The 23,651-nt window shown below is 33.9% G+C and overlaps 2 protein-coding genes across 2 annotated transcripts; both read right to left on the bottom strand.

The window, feature by feature from the left end:
• Nucleotides 1-3,915: 3,915 nt before the first annotated feature.
• Nucleotides 3,916-7,173, bottom strand: GLA1 (Folylpolyglutamate synthetase family protein). Its single transcript, XM_079081266.1, has 11 exons — nt 7,088-7,173; nt 6,461-6,821; nt 6,290-6,387; nt 6,063-6,213; nt 5,920-5,982; nt 5,681-5,842; nt 5,413-5,604; nt 5,152-5,251; nt 4,935-5,066; nt 4,708-4,839; nt 3,916-4,438 (listed from the first exon to the last, which is right to left on the bottom strand). Exons 2-11 carry the CDS (start codon nt 6,755-6,757, stop codon nt 4,125-4,127), a joined length of 1,641 nt encoding a protein of 546 aa, XP_078937392.1. The 5' UTR covers nt 6,758-6,821; nt 7,088-7,173; the 3' UTR covers nt 3,916-4,124.
• Nucleotides 7,174-17,208: 10,035 nt separating this feature from the next.
• On the bottom strand, nt 17,209-19,967 carry LOC145161684 (mitochondrial carrier protein MTM1-like). The gene is made up of 10 exons (XM_079081265.1): nt 19,801-19,967; nt 19,415-19,718; nt 18,968-19,057; nt 18,761-18,889; nt 18,599-18,658; nt 18,351-18,521; nt 18,189-18,261; nt 17,875-18,116; nt 17,735-17,793; nt 17,209-17,651 (listed from the first exon to the last, which is right to left on the bottom strand). The coding sequence occupies exons 2-10, from the start codon at nt 19,676-19,678 to the stop codon at nt 17,519-17,521; spliced, it is 1,221 nt and encodes a 406-aa protein (XP_078937391.1). The 5' UTR covers nt 19,679-19,718; nt 19,801-19,967; the 3' UTR covers nt 17,209-17,518.
• Between the last annotated feature and the right edge of the window lie 3,684 nt (nt 19,968-23,651).

Below are 23,651 nucleotides of genomic sequence, written 5' to 3'. Positions count from 1 at the left end.
TTGAGCTTCCACCCATATCAAAGGCTTCACCTGAGTGCTAAGTCGATATGTCATCACGTCAAATGCTCCATCGGGAGGCACAAATGATATTGTTCTGGTGGACCTTAATGTCATCCAAGTCAATGAAAATGAAAAACTATCTATATATATAATATATGTGATATAAGATTTAAAAGAAAATGAAAAATTACTGGTGGAACTTAATGTCATCCAAGTCAATGGCTTTTACCTTTGTAGTTCGTCCTTGTGCCTCCAATATTACTCTATCATTCAGTCCAAGCTTACACTCAGGCATACCAATGTAACAAGAATGAAATAAAGAACCCTAATTTGAAACTCACCTGGAAAATTAAACAAAAAAACAACAAATGAAAAACTGAAATCAAGAACCCTAATTTGAACAAAGAAGATGGAGATGGTCGATGAAGTGATTAGTAGTGTTCACAAGGGATATATGAAACCTATAATTGGAGCAATACCAGAAAAAAAAAAAAAAAAAAAAAAAAAACTCTTTCAATCTCTTCTTTTTCGCTCCTGTAGCCAAGATCGACATGATGCAGGGGCTTCTTAGGCTTGCTTTTTTGTCAAGATAGGAGGGCCGGTGAGGCTTGATCGGAGGCAGCAGCCTCCGGTTTCTTCTTTGGTTTTTCCAGCGAACAATAAAGATGACGAGAGAGAGAGAGAGAGCTTCTCCAAAACGTCTATTGAAAGTCGGTAAAAGGGGATGTGTTGTTGGTTTTCTCCAATCTCGCCATCTAGTTGGGACAGAAGTGCGGTGGATACGGCGGTCGGAGGAGCAAGAGGGTAGGGTGGCGTCCGGTGGTGGGAGGCATAAGGATGGAGGTGACGGCTGGAGATGGTTTGATTAGGGTTACGGTGGTTTTAAAAAGCCTAGTAGCTGAAGTCAATGGTTACCATAGTTATAGGATATTATTTGTGGAAACTAGTTATCAAATTACATATTTACCCTTATTTATTTATTTAATTATTTATTTATATTTAAAATTTTGATTGACCCACATTTATGCATACAATAACACAATACTTACTTAAAACACCTGAACCTATCTCTCTCTCTCTCTCTCTCTCTCTCTCTCTCTATATATATATATATATATATATATATATATATATATATATATATATATATATATATATATATATAGCCAGTTCCGGTGAGGACACCTTAAAAAAAATGAAAACACATTTAAAAGGTGAATCATGGATCGTAAAAATGATTTATGATTCAATTTTTATGATCCATTTTTGTTTTCAATTTTTTTTTCTTTCCAATATAGTGTTATGCTTTATTTATGATTTTGTATTATGAAAAAAGAGTTCTCATATGATCTTGTTTATATATATATATATATATATATATATATATATATATATATATATATATATATATATATATAGAGAGAGAGAGAGAGAGAGAGATAGATAGATGAAAAAAGTTAGAAATTAACTGTGAATTTTAAGTTGATAGGCAAAAGTATATAATACGAGGGTGGGCATATGTACTGAGGGGTAGTCTGCAACTTGTCTGATCACAACAAATCTGCAAATGAAATGAATGGAAAGAAGCTTCAATGCCCTTCAGACCACGGTTTCTCCGTGTCTGCCCCCACACCCCAATAATTCCCAAAATTTAAACCCGGTGCTTCTTTAAAACAAACAAAATTTTATAGATATATTTTATTTATAGTATTTTGAAAATATGTAACGTATTTCTTTTTGCAATTATTATATGTGATTTCTCAAACTGAATATGGTTCTTTTTAAGAATACACTATAAGCTCCATTTAATTTGGAATATATATTTTTTAGAATATACAAGTTTATATTAATCGAGTCTTATTCTTAATAATATCAAATTTACCTTTTATTGTGATTTAATTAAGTATACACCCATTTTAAGTTTCATAAGAAAGATTTACATAGGCGTAGCGGGTAAATCAGCAACAAACTGTGCCGCAACCCATTTTTGGATGAAAAAACTAATTCTTTTAAAAACATCTATAGATCTTGGAGTCATAACATTACTATGCAAGACTCGTTGGACTCTATTGAGTAGCTCCACAGCTTCTGGCGCAAGAAAACCAAAAGTATCAAATGCAAAGGGTATAAACGTGTGTTGATTTTCCATGCACGCTTTTCTCATGTTTTGCTACTTTGTTTGATGCAGCTTTTAAAGCAGCTTACCCACAGTGAAAACTCCACTCCCCAAGCCTACAAGAGGGAAAACCCCTTTTATTTAATAAATCCAACTACGGTTTGAGATTTTAAATTCAAATCGTAATAGAAATTTTTGAATAAGATCATTGTAAAAACTTATTTATAGAAATTATTTCTTAATGTTTTGTCAAAGATTAGATTGGTAGAATGAAATGCTTATATTATTAAATATTTCTAGAACGATCATTATCATCAGCTCTTTTCTTCTTGGACCATTTGTAAGTGCCAAGACTCAAACTTTATTTCATTTCATGGTTAGATCTAGGCTTTTGGTCTCATTTCTTTAAGTTGTAGCTAGTTGGAGTGAAGGAGATCCATAAAGTTAGCAACTTTATGGATTCAAATGGTCTTTTGAGTCTTATTTCATTCAGATCTGGAAGTTGGTGAAGTATTAGAGGCTTGCATGAGAATTTGAGGCCATATTTCTACTTTTGACTTAAAATGGTGTAGGGACATGCATGGTGCATGCATTTCCATGAAGCAAGTATTTTATGGACCATTAGGGTCCCCTTAAGCTTTTGTAAGAGTCGAAATTGAAGGCTGGATGGATTAAGAACGTTGAAACGTTGGTTTTGGCTTCAGACCGTTCTCACGACGTGAGACATGAGGTCTCACGACGTGAGGAGGTGAAACCTATCCTTTGCTGAGTTGTCTGAGTCAGGAACGAGTTTTTGGAATCGGAACAAGTGAATCTCGCGACGTGACCAAGAATTGGTCACGCCGTGAGACGCGATGTTCGGTTTTTGGACCTTGTTGGGCCACTAGTTTTTTGACTTTAGGCCATTGATAGGCTTTGGGGCCTTTTGTATTTAGGCCCATAGGGGGCTTTGGGGTGTCCTTTAGGAATTGGGTCACTATTGGGCTTTAGTTCCATTGGATTTGGGCCTCGGTTATTAGGCCAAGTGAGGTAAGGGTAAAATGGTCTTTTACTCTGGGTATTGGGACTAATAAATTAGATTCTCGGATATGGTTTATGGCCTAGTTATTAATTGGGGTTTTATTTTAGCGCGATGATTCCCCGGTTCAACAGCCCGAGCATCCGTTTGACTGACAGCAGACTGAGGTGAGTTTGCTCACTGTAGGACACTAGGATTGTATGTGTTTGTAGTCTTTGTGACTCTTGTTGTATGTATGTATGCATGTGTGCATGTTTGTTATATGTATGTGGGGTGAAATAGACTCGAGGGTGAAATAGACCCGGTACAGCCTTGTGCTGACATATGAGTTGAAATAGAATCGGTGGTAAAATAGACCTGGTACGGTCTTGGGCCGACACATGAGTTGAAATAGGCTCGGAGGTGAAATAGACCTGACACAGCCTTGAGCTGACAGATATGTATGGTATGCGGTATTTTGGGGAACTCACTAAACTAAGCTTCATGCTTACGGTTTTCGGTTTATGTTTCAGGTGCTTCCGGATCTAAGGGGAAGAGCTCGGGATGATCGCATTGCACACACCATGATTTCCGCCTCATTTAACCCTGATGTATTTTGGATGATTGATTGATATACTCTGATTTTCCTTTATGGTTTTTATTAACATGTTTGGTTGATGGTTTTATTAATATAAAAATAAAATTTTTGATTTTAAGTTTTAAGACGTTACAAATAAAGTAAGGTTACAGAAGCAACAATACAAGACTTTTCTGAACATTTGTTGTTAATGAAATAATAATATAAGGAGTATTCTGAAAATTTCCTAAATATAAATCTGTAATTAATCTTAACAAATTCGAAGTGTCAAACGAAACTCCATTGAACCATTTTGAAGGTGAATTCCAACGGTCCTTGAAGAACATTTGATATTTGGAACATTGAACAGAGATATGAAATCTTTAAATACATGAAAACAAGTTGAAAGATCCTCCAAGAAACAGAAACCGAGTTCAGAGGGAGCATAAAACCGAAGAAACAATATGCAGGGATCCCGTAACCACTAAAACACCTGCTGCTGCTCTTCTCGATTGAATGATCTCATCTCCAACCCTCATCGACTCCATCAACGAACCACCATTCAACAGTAACATACCATTACCATCATCATGTTTTTTCAGCCTATCTTCTTCTTCTTCATAAATTTTAATACCCAAATCATTACACGCCTCCATCCAAGCATCTCTTAACAAGGACAAAGAAGCACTCCTGTACCGGTCTCCAGCAATGCTAACTTCCGTCAACAATACCGCAACCGGTCGCCTCACTGCAGCAACAACAACATAAGAGTTATCAATGTTACTTACAAGTTTATTTCTGAGGGGTATTTTCGATATTTATCACATTCATACTTCCATGTTATATATATATATATATATATATATATATATATATATATATATATATATATATATATATATATATATATATATATTGCTTACATTACAAGTTTCATATTTGTAAAAAAAATATTTGTTTATTGCTATTTCATGAAATTTGGTCAAACAAGAACTAGTATGAAAGAAGCACATGCACCTGCAAGTAATTCTGTTGCAAATGCTTGATGGTCTTTGTCACTTGCCATAGCAACCACAAAAACCAAAGCTGCTTCCGGAGATGTAATCTGAATCATGTCAGCCAAAGCCTTGGCAGATTCCTTGGTATGTGCTGGAATGAATTAATGAATTAATTAATCAAACTTTCTTTTTCTTTTCAATTCATAGAAAAAAAAAAAAAAACAACATTCACATTTGAAGTTGAACCTCCATCCAGTAGTATGGTAGCACCAGGTAGTCCTAACGCCTCTGTTTCTTCAGATGTTAAAAATTGGCTTCTTCCCGGTAAGTGTGTAATTTCTAGACCACTACGAATGGATCCATCTGATATTCTCCATCCTGGAAATGGAATTCCACAAATTACAAATATTTATTTATTTATTTATTTATAACAACAACTCTTTCAAACAAACGCAGGCAGCACCTTGATCACGAAGACAGAGTGCTGCACATGTGGCGGTTGCAGCATTTTGAAGTTGATGCCATCCCAGCAAACGCAATTTTACATCATACACCTCAAAAGACTACATAAGTTAACAACAAAATATTATTCTCACATTTCACTACTGCATAAATAAAACTACATAAAGCGTTGTTTCTTTTCTTTCTTTTTTTTCCTAAGGATAAAGTGGCTGATGTCTATCTGGACACATTCATAACTGAAAAGGGCATTCACATTACATACCAGTTGTAAGTCTCTGTTAATGTGAAGTATGATATCAGATACTTGGAAAGGAATACCAGAGACATTGGTAATGCCTTTAATCACACTTGTGTTTCCAGGATCAGATGCGGAGATTACTGGAGAACAACATGAAGATGCTTTATTGCGAAGAATGAGCTCGATGTGTGGAAGGTAGGGCCCGCCTAGAACCACCTGAAAAAAATTTATAAAAAACTTTTATGCTTATCGCCAGATGAAGAAGATATGGCCCACTTAGAAACCACCTAACTGGGCGTCCATGTTTAATTATGCCTGATTTTGCAACTGTGATAGTTTCCAAAGAGCCCCCTAATGCAGCCAGATGTTCTTCACCAATTGTTGTGATAATGGAAACTGCAAGATCTGAACTTGAGATTATATTAGTCGCATCGCGTGCACCACCTAATCCAGCCTTCATTAAAAGGGCAAAGTATTTACAAATGTGCCATTTTCTGGTGAAATCTAGTTTAGTCTAGAGATGAAATGAACCTCAATAACTGTAATGTCAACATTCTCTTCAGCAAATAGATTGAAGGCCACAGCAGTGAGAACCTATATCATGAGTTAAGCATAAGCATTCAGACTAGCAATCTTTTTCCCCATAAGCAAATTTTGTGATTAATTTGTGGTACCTCGAAATGACTAAGGTGCCCCTTTTCAAGCTGCACAGCCTGATCAAGAACAAGTTTTATCCTTTGAAACAAGGAATTTACTGTCTTGGCTGATACCGGATCACCAAGTCTTCCTAATGTTATGCGTTCCCTAATGGTCTTGATATGTGGACTGTGATCATGTCATGTGATTTGTAATCATTTATTGTACAACTAAACTAACTGATGTGATTAACAAAAAGTAATACCTTGTGTAGCAACCTACAGAATAGCCTTGAGCGCGTAAAATATTGGACAGAAATGCAGCAGTTGAACCTTTTCCTTTGGTCCCAGCAATGTGAACAGCCTGTATAATTAATGATCATAACCTCAAATTTCAGAATATTTGACCCGAATCAATGCTAAAAGAGAACACAAACCTTGAATTTAGATTGAGGGTTTCCAAGTGATTGCATTAGCCGTTTCATCCTTCCGAGATCAAAACCATCATCGGAGTCGGTTCCAGCCCCTTTTGGAACACCGGATTTTTCATGGTTCTTTAGATTATCCAGATAATCATTGAATTCTTTCAGTTCTGACTCTTCTTCTGATATCAATCCTGAGAACTTGTGCTTGAACCCTATATCATTTACAACTGTCCTGTTTCCAGCTGCAATTAAAGACTTCTGGAGACGATGGAGATAGCGGTGGTTGCCGACGATCCCGGAGAACTTCATTTCTTTATCTTATGTTTTGTGTTTTGTAATATCCCTCGTTATAAGCTAATTTAACAGCCATCCCCTAAGGGTTTCTTAAAACGTTAATTGCTGACTTGACTAAATGAAGATTTACGTAAAAACACTACAAACGTCCCAGGATTAAAACCCTGATCTTTAAAGTTATTATAACCTACTGTATATGAGAGAGAGGTTATGTTCGTAAATGGTAGGCATTTTATCCAAGACTTGGAGTACATAAAGTATCAGTTACATTTTTTCCCCAAATGAAGCTAAACCTAGAAAACGATAAGAGCAGATATGAAGAAAGCCAAACTGGATTCAGATTACCTGAGCAAGACATGGCGTGGGGGTACTCGAAACAAACGATTAGAAGTTACAAACACCTACTTTGATATGTAACGTTATGATTTTCATTCTATATAATTTACTCCCTCCTTCCAAACAGTCTTCTGACAAAAAAAAAAAAAAAAAAAAATACAGTTTAAGAAAACATTAATTATCATTAACTTGACGGTCTTATCCTTCTCTTGCATTTAATTATATGGTAGTTGCATTTAATTTTATGGTAATTTAACTAATAATGAGGGTATTATGGTAAAAGACATATTTATTTTTAGAAGTAGACAACTATTTTAGGACAAAACAAAAAAGAAACGTGGACTATTAATATGGGACGGAAAGAATATTTTTAAACAGTAATTTCATTTGTTTTTTTTGTTTGTTTTTTTTAATAAAGTTAGTATATATGAGGTCATGAGGACCTTCATGTTAGAAATATTTTGTGGGACCCCAGGCCAAATGTTTTAGCCCCAACCTGTAATAATTTCATTTATAGTTATCATAATTCATCACTGATTTTTTATCACTAATTTCATTGACCTTAAACCACAACAAAATATAGTTTACATCGCTAATTTTTATCAATAAACTCATCATAAATGTAGGTTTATTCCAAATAAAAGAATACGACATTAATCCACAAAATCCTTTCAATATGTGTTTTTTGGTCTAAGAACTGTCAAGAAAAAGCAGTAATCGAACTGAACGTTCAGCTAACTGTTCGTAAACCTTTCAGCGGGAAGTTCATTTATATTTGTTTTTTTAATAAATGAAAGAACATGAACACAAACTCTCGTTCGTTTAGTTAAACGAAAGAACATGAATCATGGTCTCGTTCGTTCAGTTATGTTCATGAACGTTCGTTTATGTTGCTCGTTTATGTTCGTTCATATAAGTTCCTTTTATGTTAATATATGTTTAATTGTGTTTGTTTACATTACTATATTATATGCTCAATTATGTTTGTTTACATTTGTTCGTTTATGTTCATTTAGCATGTTCACGAACATGAACGAACGAACATGAACAATGTAATTTGTTAAATGAACAAACATGAATAAGAAAAATCGTTCGTTTATTTGTTCGTTTATCTGTTCGTTTATCTGTTCGTTTTCGTTCATTTGTTCGGCTAACTTAAACCAACAAACATGAACAAGTTCACGTTCGTGTTCGGTCGATTCGTTTACAGCCCTAGGTGTATATGTGTTAATGAGAGTGTAGTACAAGGATATGGTGTAGTGCGTAATGACTTAAATTAAAATAATTTTAGTTCTAAAACAAAAGTCACTGGAAGATTAGAAGTTCTTAAACAAAACCATGGTAAGCTAAGTTCACAAAAGAGTAGAGGAGGAGGAATCGAGGAAGGGATTTAGGGAATGTTCAGGATATTACTTGCACAAGGTCAAGATGAAGGATGACCAGAAGAGGCTGCAATGACGGCCAGACAGCGACGATGTGCGAAGAAGAAAGAATCGAGCCAAGGGCCAAGGCAGTGTGAAAGTTTCTACATGAGGAGAGTAGAGTGTGAGATTACATATTAAAGTAAGGAAAATGACTTAAAATGGCAATCAATAACATAAAACTTGTTCTTTAGGTCACTAAACTTGTAATTGTATCCAATAAGAAACCAACTTTTTATTTTGGTTTTAAAATACCAAGGATTATGATTTTTATTGATTAAAATGACAATAAACACTGTCATTGCCCTTGTCGCATCTAAATAAAAACTTCGTGTAATCGTTTTTCTCATACCACAACTTATAGTCATTAGCAACGTCATATTGTTTTGTGACCTTGTCATTTTAATTGGTAAAAATCTATGTAATTGAAGTTGTGGTTTGAGAAAAATGACTACAATAGGTTATTAGTAAGACGTGGCATGGGTAATGATGGTATCCGTTGTCATTTTAACCGATAAAAATTGTAATCGATAGTATTTTAAAACCAAAATAAAAATTTTGTTTGCTTATTGGATACAATTAAAAGTTTAGTGACCTAAAGAGCAAATTTTGGGTCAATGATTACTATTGTAAGTCATTTTCTCGATTAAAGTACAAATCAAAACAACTTCAAGGAATAACTAAAGAGTTAGGTGGTGTTTGTTTTCTAAGAACTGACAATTGTTTTTTCAAAGGATAAAAAACGTTAAAAGTTTTTCTTGATTTATTTTTTAAAAAAACAAAGAAAAATAGCTTCTAATTTGGATAACTTATTATAAGTGCTAATATGATATTATTTTCCACCTTCATCACTACCGTTGCCACCGTTACCACTACCATCAGTAGCTTAAGTGTCCGCCTAAAATGTTTTTAACATACATAATCTGTGAGAATGACTAAATTCACATGTAATATTTGAGTTTATGCCTTAGAAAACAAATAATAATAATAATAATAATAATAACTAGAAAGGTTACCCCCGCTACGCGGGGGCCAGAAGCTTTCAATGTTGTTTCCGAATTAATAAATATGACAGACATAGAAAGTGCAAGGATGAAAAGTTCGGGCTTTGCCCCGGACAAAAAATGTAAAAGTTTTTACTGCAATGACCAGAAGTGTGAAAATGGCTAAATAATTAAAGGGGTAGGAATTAGCAACTTTTTAGAAAAGGGATCAAAGTTGTCAAACCGTTAAAGTTTTGTGGCCAAACTTTAAATATTAAAAGGTTCCAAAAAAGTGTAAAAATATTGATTGCAAGGACCAAAAGTGTCAAAATGGGTAAAGAATAATGACCAAAGTTGCCAAAAAACATCCAAATTTAGTATTCCTAACTTCCAACAATAATACAGGGACCAATTCTGCCAAAAAAATGGGAAGTTGAATGGAACACAAACAAAAGGACATGAATAAATTAATTAAAGAAGTACAGGGACCGGATATGTAAATCAAGGGACCAAACTTGGACAAAGTATCCCAAGTTTACTATTCCTTTCTTCCACAACTTTAATATATATATAATAATAATAATAACATAAAAGACCTTTTAAACTAAATGAGGAAATCTCTAAATATTATTAAAAGAAAACATTTAATTCTAAATTGAAGAAATTAGGGTCATTGATTGCATTTCAATCATATATTTTCCACTATTGGATTATTTGCTGACATAATCTTTGTCAACCCATTTATTTTTGTCCACAAATTTTATAAAACATATATTACGTTTTAAATTAGGAAGTCTATTAATGACAATTAAATCTCACCAAAAATAAAATGAATTAAATTAGGAATTTTGTTAATGACAATTAAATCTCACTAAAAATAAAATGAATTAAATTAGGAATTTTATTAATGACAATTAAATGTCACCAAAAATAAAATGAAAAAATGTCCCGCCTCATCCCTTATTACCAGTACCCCTACCCTCTCTCCCTTTTTTCTTTACATAATTTATCTAACCTAAGTTTTGTAGTGGGAAAGAAAATGGGGGAAAGAAGAAATAAAATATATGTGGGCTTCGATCTGTGTAGATCAGTCATGTATTCGATCATCATGAAAGAAGGAGGAATGATATAGAGATACATTTCTTTGGATTATACTTTAATTTGATTATAGTTTAGATCGATTTTGGATACGTTTTAGATTATGTTTCTTTTATTCTGTTTCAACTATGAAGTTCCAATCTATAAAACATTTCTATTTAAGTTTAAATCCATAATGGTTACATTTTCTGAATCTGCTTCGATTTTTGTTCTTATGATATGCATTGTTGATTTTGATTTTTTAAGTTATAGATATCTGGAGAGCAAAAGGATGGACGCAGCAGCACCGCTACCTCTCATCCATCGTTTCAATTTGGAAGATATGTCCACTAGGTAGTGAATTTGCATATGTCGATTATCTTTTTTATTTTTACATTTTTGTATATGCATTAGTCAATGATTTTTTTGTGGCTTACCAAGTCATGAATGGAAGATATACTTGAGTCAATATCTATAATGCTTTACCCATTCGATCCCTTCCTGGATTTGGAGATGAAATTTAAACCCTTATATCAGTGAGTGATCCACATATTCTACAACTCGGCAAAACCCAGTGGTGATATGTGTTTTGATTTATTGTAAAAAACATCTTTTAAAGGTACAAATTTGGCTCTCAGAAATAAGTTATTCACCTATCCTTTTTTAATATTATAAAAAAACATCTTTTAGACTCAATAGCAAAGAAAAGACAAAGTTTTAGTATACCATGTAAATAGATTACATCGATAAATCTTATTGGAAAATGTTTGGGATTAATTAATTTTGGTTAATTAGCAGAGTTTTTTTGGTTAACTTGCATTGTCTGGGCATGTCGAGAAGCATAGTAAGAACCTTTCACAGCCTTATTCTTCCGTTTAACTGGTTTGAATCTTCTTATTAAGTTTACTTTCTCAAGGATAAATGGGTACACCATACACACTTGAAAATAGGGTTGGGAACATTGTGGGAACATTAAGTTTACTTTCTCAAGGATAAATGGGTACACCTAATGTTCTTAATTTACTGTAATAAGGTCTTCCTGTAATAGTTGATTGGCCCTACCCAACTATCCCATGCAAGGTAATGGATTTATATTGTTCTAAATGTGTTAAATGCTTCACTTAGGTGTTACTCAGCACATGGTTTGCGGACTATCCACATTGATTTCATGATTGAGAAGAACACATCACATCGACCAAGATCAGACCATCAACCATATTAGTAACCCCCACTGAGATTAGCAATGTAATTTGAGTAATCATCCAAAACAGGCAATGAACTTTGAATTGTAGTAAATCTAAAATCAATTCCTAAATTGTACATCAAACTTCTAACATTAAACCTTGAACATTTTCAATTAATGTTATCGAGTTGATATGCATTTGATTATTTAGGTATATCGTAAATTGTTTAGCTTCCCCTATTGAATTATGGCGTGAATGTAAAGTTTTACGTTTAACCGTAAACATGAGGCTTTAGTTTGGTTGTCTAACTAATGATTTGGATGAGACAAAAGCATTTGATGAGTGGATTCTTAAAATTAGTGAAGGTAATATTGGTGGCCCTAATGATGGTGAATGTTAGGCGTGTCAAACCCAACAAATAAAGGGTACAAATGACTCCTTAAACACTACTACTATGCACTAAAAACGTAGTACAAGGTAAGTAGGGTCGATCCACAGAGACACGGGACAAGTGTTTATACCTTTTTGCGTAAGGTACAAAAATGGTCACAGAATGGGGGGAATTTATAAGCAATGATTTAAACTATAGAATAAAGCAATAAGTAAATGATTGATTAAGTGAAATAAGTTCAAGATTTGTAAGTACTCCAACTCTATGCAAGACAAATTAGCAATGTGATTCCATGGATGACAAGATATTTGTTTAATTCTATCTAAGTTGGTACTTGAAAGTGTTAACAAGCTCTAACACTTCCCATTCACCACAATAATTAACCAAAACAAGCTCTTTGATTAATCCTAACCTTACCAATCTAATCTAAACAAACTCTTAGAATTAGGTTGAAAGATTGCATTAAACTTTATGTGAATGTTCCCAATAACACTCAATACTCCTCATAAGCTCGGGAGCATAAGAATGTGTGAATAAGATTTACAATAAATTCATTCAATAGAAATCAGTTTAGTGCTTGTTACCTAGTCCAATTTACAAAACAATTACGGATTTTGCAATTAGATAACTTGAATGATCTAACCCTAATTCAAATGGCCAATAAGAATCACAATTAGAATCAAACATTCGATTGAAACAAAATCAAATTCATTAGATAGAAAATTGAAAGAAAACAAAAAGTCATATGATTGAAATCACAACTAGAAGTCAAGACATAAAGTTGGAGAATCTAGGGTTCTAGCCACTCATGACTAGAACAAGATCACAAATCTAGAAAATGAAATTAAAGTTCTTACAAAATGAAATCAAATGTTCCCAAGTGTTAATCAACTTCAAAATCCTCAAGAAAATCGCCTTCTCTACTCCAAAAGTCGACCCCCCCCCCCAAAGTAAAAAGTCGGTTCCCCCCTTTAAAAATGGTGAAAAACTGCTTTAAAACCCGCATTTACGTTTACACGGCCCGCGTAAATTAACACTGTCATTTACACGGCCCGCGTAAACGCAAAAATATACTGTGCAGAAATCTACGTTTACACGGCCCGCGTAAACGCAAGGCTTGCATTTACACGGCCGTGTAAATCTCTGTAAAGCCAAAATCTTCATTTCTTTGATATCTTGCTCCTCGGTGCTCCGCAAGTCCTGAAACTTTGTCCGCAACTTTTATTTACCTCCTCCAACAATATCCTACCTCCAAAAGTCCCTGAAATATCACAAAAGTATTTGAATGAAATTGCCTCATGAAAAATCCCGAAAAACATGCAAAATGCATGAGTTTAAGCCTATATGCAATGTACTTTTATGAAATAAAGCTACAAAATGGGTACATGAAATGCACCTAACAGTGAAGCTGAAGTTGAATTTCCAGAAGACGTTGTTGTTCGCTCTACAGGTGACCATATTCATTCAATTGTATCCACCATTTATCCATCATTTGAAAACCATCTTAATGATCCATCATATTTTCAAGATAAAGCTATTTTGGTACCTACAAATGAAGAATTTGATGCTACCAATGGCTACATTTTAGGATTGATGAAAGATGAAGGGAAAACATATATGAGTTCAAATTCTTTATGTGAGATAGAATTACCAGATTTTTTTGAGGAATCAATCTACTCTTCAGTTATGTTGAATGTTTTTAAGGCATCTAGAATTTCCAACCATAAACTTACACTAAAAATAGGTGTTCCAGTCATGTTACTTCGTACTATCGAGCAAACCAAATGACTATGCAATGATACTAGATTACATATTGTTTTGGAAGACACGTCATTGAAGTCTGAATCATATATGCTAGATTCTTTAATGAGACTACTTATATACCTTGCAGGAAGTTAACTCCGTCTAATAAAAGAATCTCATTCCGTTTTTAGCGGAAGCAATTCCCCATAGTTGTTTATTTTGTTATGGCCATTAACAAAAGTCAATGACAATAATTATCAAATGTTGGATTATACTTGCGTATGCCCGTCTTCATTCATTGTCAGTTATATGTTTTTTGTTTCTCGCGTCACAAGTGAAAAATTATTGAAGTTACTCATATATGACGAGGAAGGTCATCCAACTAATAAAACAAAAAGTTATGTCTACAAAGAGATCCTTCAACGATTATAGATATTTAGGTGTTTCATTGTTTTTTTTTCAGACATTTCAATGTTACCAATAATGTTAAATCTGTTTCTGTTACTTTGTTTCTGTTATAGTGCCAATTTTTTTTATACTTTTATATGTTCCCCGCGTTTTACGCGGGTCATAATCTAGTTTTAAACTAAATCAGGAAATATTGTATGTGATGGACATTAACCCATAACTAAAATATGTTAGATAAGTCATAACTAAAATACGTAGATAAGTCCTTTTGATATATATTTATTGTTTAAAACTGAACTAATTAGTTTTTATGAAGTAGAAATATAGAATTTTGTTTTTTTTATTTGAGCTTAATTTTTTAATGAAGTAAGAGATAACATAATTCAAATTTTGTACCCATTTGAATGATTTGATAAAGAAAGGAACGTGAAATATAAACATAAGGGTGATCGATCAACGACTTCTCCTGTTGTTGCTCGTTAAGTCATTGTTACTTCAATTTCCGTCATTTGTTGTTGCTGCTTGTCGGCGGAGTCCCACGACCATCTCCGACCGACGAGTTTAAGGTCACATTGCATAATAAAACAAGTAAGTTAACTCAATCATATTCCTATTGTTTATTGTTAGGTTGTTTGAAATTTTCATTATTTGGCACTTGGCATTGTGTTGAAACTTGAAAAATTAGAAATTAGCAATTATGTTTGTTTAATTAGGGACTTAAAGTTAATAGTTAGTGATTATTTGTTGTTGAAACTTGAAATCAAGTTTATAGTTGAAATATTTTGATTGTAGGGTTCTATTAATAAATTTTTCAAAAGACAATTAAATGATAATGGTGGAAGAACTTCCAAAAAATAAGTCTAATGAAAGTCCACAAGTTCCACAACCTAATAAACCTACCCAACAACCACAAGTTCCACAAGAACCAAAACCTAATGAACCTACTCAAAGACCACAAGTTCCACAAGGACCACAACCTGATGAACCTAGTCAACGACCACAAGTGCTACAAACTTTTGATTTGAATGATCTTCCTTTAGGTAAAATTCAAAGTTATCACCAAAAGACACAAGAAAAGTGTGATTTGCTATTGAGAAAAAACCAATATATTACTGAAGTCTTTCATAAGCAAACGAAACTCGCTTTTGGAAAATGAAAGAGCGAAGATGTGAACTTTAAAATATAATATATTTTTATTGTCTATTTTGTCACTTTGTTATGTTTAATGAAATTGCATGGTTTTTTTCTTATTGTATATTATGCAGAAGTTGTTTTTTTGTGCTACTCATTTACTTTGACAATCGCTCCGCCACTGACTTTAGGTCTAACAACTTTTATAAAAGGTTATCACGTATTTTTATTTTGAATCATTTTCAGAAAAAAAAATTATTTTTCTTTAACATAGGTCATGAGTTTGAGAAAATTACCAATTTGAGATAAAATAAAATTACGATGTTCTAGAAATAAAGTCAGGATGTTAAATTTAACAAAATTTAGATAAAATGTAAACTTAAACATGCTCATTCCTTAATTAAATTATAAAATTTTGACATTCTATCTTTTACCATCATCATTGGTTCCTAACTGAAAAACGATTATCAATCGGACTTATGAGTGGTTCACAACGAACCTTCCCTTTATTCTAACATGTTGGATGATAAAACATGAAATTTGTGTTGGATACCATCAAACTTTAGGCATTTTACATATATTATGATAAGTTGTAGGGATATATTACGAATAATAGGTTGATTATTTCTCATAAAAGTGTGGCCTCCCCTTGCTCTTCTCACCACCATACATCAATATCCTTTATTGGTTTCTTTTACCCTCACTTTGATCTTAATTTCGGGCTTTTTCTTTTTCTCTTCTTCAAAACCACCCGAAACGTAACTCTGCTCACGGAGACGTTTGCAGAGCTACCGTTAGCGTTGCTAAGGACACATACAATGGCACCAAACCAAAGGCCAAGGTTCACCTCCGAATCCGTGGCTCAATTCCCTGAGCTTGATGATCAAACTGTCGATGGTCCGTGTCAGTTTGTCTCTTTATCTTTATTTATATCTATTATTGTTTGTATCAGTTGATGTGTGTGCCTATATATATGCGGTGATGAAACAGGATTAACGATTGATCAAGGGATTGCTTGCGTGCTAATGGTGGTGGCTTTGGCGCTAACGTACCTCATTCATTGAGTTTGAGTTTCTTTTCACCATTCGTCATCCTTTTATTCCTAAGAAACACGAGCTCATCAAGAAAGATGTATTGTGCATGGAATTGTGTTTCTTGGAAAGCCAAGTTTATGGTCAAAGATATTTCGTCTTGAATTGGAGGTTTGAAGGGTGGGAATGATGAGATGGTAGAGAGTATTTAGATCTACGTTGTATTGATTCGTTAGTCTCTTTTTGATATTCATAATATGAAAGATTTAATTTTGTGAGCATAATTAATTATTTCCATATTATGGAACTTACGCTCACCATGTATATATTTTGTAGGGTAAAAACAAAAACTAATAATAAATTTTTAAAAAGATTGTTGTGATAATTGCAATGCTCAATAAAAAGAAATCCCAGACATGTACGTGACCTACGCCCAGATAGCTATATCACTCTCAATAAGCCATTGATGTGTTCGCGTTGGTGCATAATGTGAGATTATATTATGCAACATTTTGGTCATATTGCATGGACAGACGTACGTTGTCAAAAGGATGTTGTATTTATTTATTACTATTTTACAATTACAATGTAAAAAATATTTTTTTTTTTTCTTTTTTAATATCAGTAGACAAAAGACTCTCATACTTTATAAGAATAGTTGTGCATTTACAATGACTACTTATCTATCTTCCACTTCATGTTTCGGTTTGTAGATGCAATAATAAACAAAACTGGCATACTTTATAACGACAACACAACGATTAGTGATTTGATCATTATATATATTGTATTTTGTTCAAAATTGTTCAGCATCAAATACAAAATTTTAACTACAGCTTGACTTTGTTCGTGGAGATAGAAAACTAAAAAGAAAAAAGGAAATTAGTGTTGTTTTCATGAGAAGAGCATCTAAAACTACTACTGACTACCAAAAACTCTGCTAATCTTCATGCCAACATAATGTATTGAGTATTATTATTCTTCTCCTCCATCATCATCATCATCATCATCATCATCATCATCAAGCTGGAGATCAAGTCTAACAGAATGAACAGTTTGAGATCATGTTAGTCAAGAAGTTGAACGTTGATGATGCAGAGCATACTTAACAACTTCATAAAACGACACCACGATTCCAACAGAAGGCCCTGCACGCCCCACACGTGGGCCCACCCCTGTAAATAGTCCCCTCATTCCCCCATCCCTGATGAAACAAATATAATTAATAATTCACAAAAGTGCAATAAGTTATACAACTGTTTTTGTGTTCCAAGAGAAACAACATACCTCCAAACCTCCATTAGAGTCTGCCTTGTTGTCATCCTTAATGCTCTAACAGGATCCTTCTGTGATAACAAGTCAACATAAAAGTAAAAATAAGAATCCACCCAAAACGTATCAAAGGAAATACAACAAATGATACATACCTCTATCTGTCTTCTGGTTTTTGCAACATCAAGCGGACAGGTGGCGGCTGCAGCAAGGCTACCTGCAACAAAACCTGCTGAGAAATTTACTCCAAGCATGCTGGCGGCATTCGCTTCTTCACCCACCACACTCAGAAGCCGCCTTCTTACTGGCTCAAGGGTTGACCAACAAATTGCAGAAAAAGGCACGTCACGTGCCAGCTGTGCCCCAAGACCTGTCCAAAGAGCGCGATAGCTTTGCACTGCACTCAAAAAAAATAAACTCAATTATTAAAATCTTGAATTTGAGTGCAATAACTTTATATCTAAATTACCATTTGTCTTCACATCCAGTAACATCTTCCACACTCCTGGAGCTTTTTTACCAGTGTTGAAGTCTTTAAATGCCTATGTGGTGACAAAAATCAAAGATTAGTAAAATGTGAGTAGAGCTACTGCTAGATGATAAGATAAAAATAAGTATTATTGATAACAACCTGCATACGGGTTCTAGCAAGTTCTATAGGATAACAGGTAGTGCAAGCCAATGAACGTGACAATGATCCAGCCAGTAAAGGGGCATACGGTGTCATGCTTGGAGCATTTTCAGCTGCAAACTCTTCAAACCAATTACGGAAGATGTCATAGCAAGGCAGATAGATTCCCACCTGTTCAAACAATATATTAACATTAAGCATTCATTAACCGAAGAAAAAGAAAAAAAAAATCAGGTTCAGCGCCTTACAGTTGGTATAGCCAATGCAAGACCAGCATTGGTGCCTCGCCATAATCTTGCAAATCCCTCCTGAAAAGACACTCACAAATCTTAAAATGATCAACAATTAGAAAACTGCTGGACTACAGAATATCTAAATATATTTCCTATAAAAGGAAGAAGATGACCAACCTGTCGAATAATTTTATAGAAAACATCAAGTGTTCCTTTGTACTCAAAGCAATCTGGTGGACAGATGGACACTGTACCATGTACTCCAGCACGCGTACATGATGGAGAACATCTTAGATCCGCAAACATCTAAAACAAACAATTACATGATTATCAACATCATAATGATTGCACAACATTCTAACAAATATTACAAAGCAAGCATACCATGTTTGGTCCAAAAACGGCCATTCGACTCGTAAGATTAGTCATTGGATGTGAGTATGCTACACCAGCAGCCTGTGCTTGCAGCCTTGTCTGTCAAATCACAACCATACACAAAATGAAGAATCATTACCATGGGCATCAACACCCAATATGAAGTTAACAAGAATGAATAACAAATTAGCAACATTAATAAGTAAGACATAGTTTTCAAGGGAGAATGACATCTGAATTTGAGTTTGTATGTCAAAAACAGTTGCTTTTCAAGTTGAATATTTGGATACCTTTTAAAAAAAAATTAATACAAAAAAAGTTATTGATGGTGTATGTTTTGTAACAAAACCCTTGTGCGAGACGTACAGAAAAGGGTACCAAAGAGGCTTGAAAAAAAAATGAAGAGAAAAGTAAAGGTGGTGCAGAGGAAAAGGGGGAAACAGAGAAATTACATACTTTGGCCACATCAAGAGGGTTAACAATAATGGCGGAGAGGAAGGCGGCGCCAGCGGCGGATAACGCTCTTTCGCAAAGCCCTAATTTGTCATTCATCTTCGTTGGTATAGGCTGTTGCGGCGGAGGTTTAATGGGTTCTGTCATTCTTGAAGATTCAGACATCAACTCAAGTTCATATTCATGTATAGCATTCCCTGGAGATTGATCGGAGTCCGTAAACAAATTATCGTGTTCATACTGAATCGATTCGTTCTTCTTTACCATGTCCCTTCAATTCAAAACTTTGACCAATAGGATCTTAATCCTGAAATGAAATCCATACATATATTCATCTTTAACCAAATTAAGTATCATGTTTACTATGATTACGAGAAGAAAAATATTACCTTTTGATCGCAGCTTTTATTGAAGAATTTGTGTCTCCAAATTGCTTGGGGAGCAAGGGAATTGAGAAAAACGCTCTGACGCCACAAAGAGAAAAGGGAAACCGAATCAAAATTGATTATGAAGTAGGCTGTGTTCATACGTGTCAAAACCTATATAACAAACCCAATTGCTAGGTCTTGTATTTTCGTCGTGGCTAAATCTTCTATATCATAGAATCATTCTACACCTTGCAAAATTTGCAAGTCTCTATTTGAGTTTTTGTATTCGGAAATTGATAACCATTTTGGATTTATTTAAAGAGAAAATTACAAATTTAACCAAATACACTAATTATTTTGTGGAAAATAGCCACAAAAAACTCAAATTACAAAATTAGCCCTTAAAATCGCAGATGGATTAAGTCCATCTGCGATTTCGCATTTCCATCTGCGAACGTACAAGTGCCTAAAGCACAAATGTGCTTTAGGCACTTGTACATTCGCAGATGGAACAGTCCACTGTTATTTGGTGTTTTCCATCTGTGATTTCGTAGAGTTTTAATATAAAATGTTTTTTTTTCCCTTCATTTTCACTATCTTTGTTAGAGAAACACTCTCTCCCTACGATTTCCTTAGAGTTATAATGGACGATTTCTTCAACAATCCCGAAAATATGGTAAGATCTTAAAACAGAACCATAAATAAGGTTATTTCGTAGTCAAACCCTATCAATTTCGTAGTCAAAATATAAAAAAAATAAGAAAAAAAAATCATAAAATCGCAGGTGAAACGAGAGGAAATCGCAGATGGACATAGTTCATCTGCGATTTTAGGCTGGAAAAAGGGTATATATACAGCGAAAAAAAAAATAAAAAATAAAAATAAAAACCACCTGCGAACGTATAAGTGGCTAAAGCACGTCTGTGCTTTAGCCACTTGTACGTTCGCGGATGGCATGGCGAAATCGCAGATGGCTTATACCCATCTGCGATTTTAGTGGCTAAAAATGCAATTTGAGTTTTTTTTGGCTATTTTCCCACAAAATAATTAGTGTATTAGGCTAAATTTGTAATTTTCTCTTATTTAAAAGTAATTAGTGATCATTTAATTATCATCACTATTTTAGTTCTAAATGTTTCAATAACATATTATCATTATCCAACATTTAAGGGTTAAAATGTTTGATTCTATATTATATTTATAAATAATAAAAAAAATGTTTTATGCAGAAAAGTTTCATTATTTTGGAAAAAAAAATTGTAAAGTGCTAAATTTTTTTTTTAACGGAAAAGTCTCGATTATTTAACAATTTGCCGAAATTAACGAAAAGTTATTTTTTGTATTTTAACTGGAAATGACATGTTATGTGATTTTCCCAAAATAATACTTAGTATGACTTTTCTGTTTAAATAAAAAAAATTAAGACTTTATCGAAATTTTTTCCAAAATAATTGAACTTTCTGTATAAAACCCACAAAAAAACAAGAAATTAATTATGAGATATTCAAAAAACCTGTAAGTTTGTCATAAAATGACGGTTTTACTCTAAATACGAAATTATGTGTGTAGATGCCTAAACTTTGCAATGTTTTATCTAAAATGTCATTTAGCAGGTAACACCTTCATTAGTCGGTTACCATGTCATATAGCAGTCACGTTGGCTGGTAACTATATTGTCATATAGGTTGCTTATTGTTTTCGGGATCAAACATGTAGTTTCTAAAAGTTAAAGGTAGTATGTGCTATTTGTTCAAAGTTAATCCCATGTTATCCGATGAGATATACGCCTCAAATCGATTCCTCCATCTATGTTTACATGCTTCCATCAAATCTTCTCCTCGAACCATTTTTTTTCTATAAGCAATAGAGCCCAAAAAAACTCCAACATTGATCATCAAAATCGATATGTCCTCTTTCTACTGTCTTTTGATTGGAAACATATCATCGATATACATAGGGCTGTAAATGAACCGAACGTTCAACGAACTATTCGTGAACCGTTCGGCGGGAAGTTTGTTTATCTTCGTTTATTTAATAAATGAGCGAACATGAACACAAATTCTCGTTCGTTTAGTTAAACGAATGAACATGAACAATGGTCCCGTTTGTTCAATTATGTTCGTGAACGTTCGTTTATGTTGTTCGTTTACGTTTGTTTTTGTTTGTTCATATAAGTTCCTTTTATGTTCATATATGCTTTATTGTATCTGATTATATTACTATATTATATGTTCATTAATGTTTATATATGCTCGAATTATGTTTGTTTATCTTTGTTCATTTATGTTCATTCGTTTATGTTCGTTTAGCATGTTCACGAACATAAACGAACGAACATGAACAATGTTATTTGTTAAACGAACGAACATGAACAAGAAAACTCGTTTGTTTATCCGTTTGTGTTCGTTCATTTGTTCGACTAACTTAAACGAACGAATATGAACAAGTCCCGTTCGTGTTCGTTTGGTTCGTTTACAGCCATAGATATACACATCAATTTATGATCTACACGTCAGTTTTGACTGGGATAATGTTGAGCATGTGTCCTTTTGATATTTTAAATGTTTAGAAAATTTTGAATCGTCTTATCGTTGCTTAAGTTGAAAAACAACATATCTTTTATTAATGGCAAGAGGGACAAAAAGGAAGCAATAATGTTGGACGGTACCCTTAGATGCAAATTTGTGAAAGCAATGGAGGAATCAGGTGTGTAAAACCATTGTATTGATTTTTTTCTTGTCATACCCATTTTCCAGGTATGAGTTGTTTTCGTAATAATTTTGTAACGTCCCAAAAATACTAAGTAAAAAGTTCATTTTTAAACAACCCAAAACATTCATTAATTTGTTCAAAAGACAAACAAAGTATAAAGTATCATCAAAACATCAGAGTGGATCATAAAAAGATAGTGCGGAATAAAACTCCAGGGGATGTAGTGTGATCAGGTGGGGACCTTTCCTTTGGAACCAGAAGTACCTGAAACATTTAAACATAAAACCGCAAGCACAAAGCTTAGTGGGTTTCTCAAAATACCACATACCATACATATTAGTAGGTCTAGCCCTTGGGGTATATTTTAAAACATGTGAATGTTATGATCCAACCATAGTCTTATAGTTACTTCCATTGCTACATCCCAACCACAATCTTTCATGTCATGATCCAACCATGGTCTTTCATACAAATGTTGTGATCCAACCACAGTATTTCATACAATTGTTGTGATCCAACCACATCTTTCATGCAAGTGTCACAAAGAAAATCTAGCAACCTACATAGTATAGTGAGAAAACTCACCTCACACTCGAGATACTAGTGATACAACCCACCTATCGAAACATTCAAGGTTAAACCTTAGTCTACATTCTAAAACTAGCCATTTGACCAAAGTCAACTAGGTCAAAAAGTCAACGGTCAAAGTCAACTTAGAATGTCGCCACATCATGGTAGTTGAATGCCAAAAACAGTCGCGGATTTCCATTTCGCCATACCGTGGTTGCCACATCTGGACAGCTTAATGGATTGAGACCTTAATACGTTAAGCCATTTGTTCATAATCTCTAGTAAGCTTCTTGGGACCCTAAAGATCCATAAAAATCCAAACTTTGTGGACATGCATGTCCCTCACTCAAGGTAGGCCAAAAGATGGAAAAAATGACTTAAACCACATGCATGATTCATAATTCTCATCTAACCTCTATATCTAGAAGATATTATGCTTAAGGGACCTTGGTGAGTCGTAAACTTGCAAAATTTATCTCATTCAACCATTTAAATCTCAACTATAAACCAAAACATGAAAATAATCCTAGATCTATAAGAAATGAGCCAAAAAGATCAAGTCTTGATGACTTACAAAGGTCCAAAAGATG

The sequence above is a fragment of the Lactuca virosa genome, chromosome 2 (genome assembly GCF_052849685.1).
Source record: "Lactuca virosa cultivar CGN04683 chromosome 2, Lactuca_virosa_CGN04683_v6, whole genome shotgun sequence".
Lineage (NCBI taxonomy): Eukaryota > Viridiplantae > Streptophyta > Magnoliopsida > Asterales > Asteraceae > Lactuca > Lactuca virosa.
This window is presented reverse-complemented; position numbering and strand designations above follow the sequence as displayed.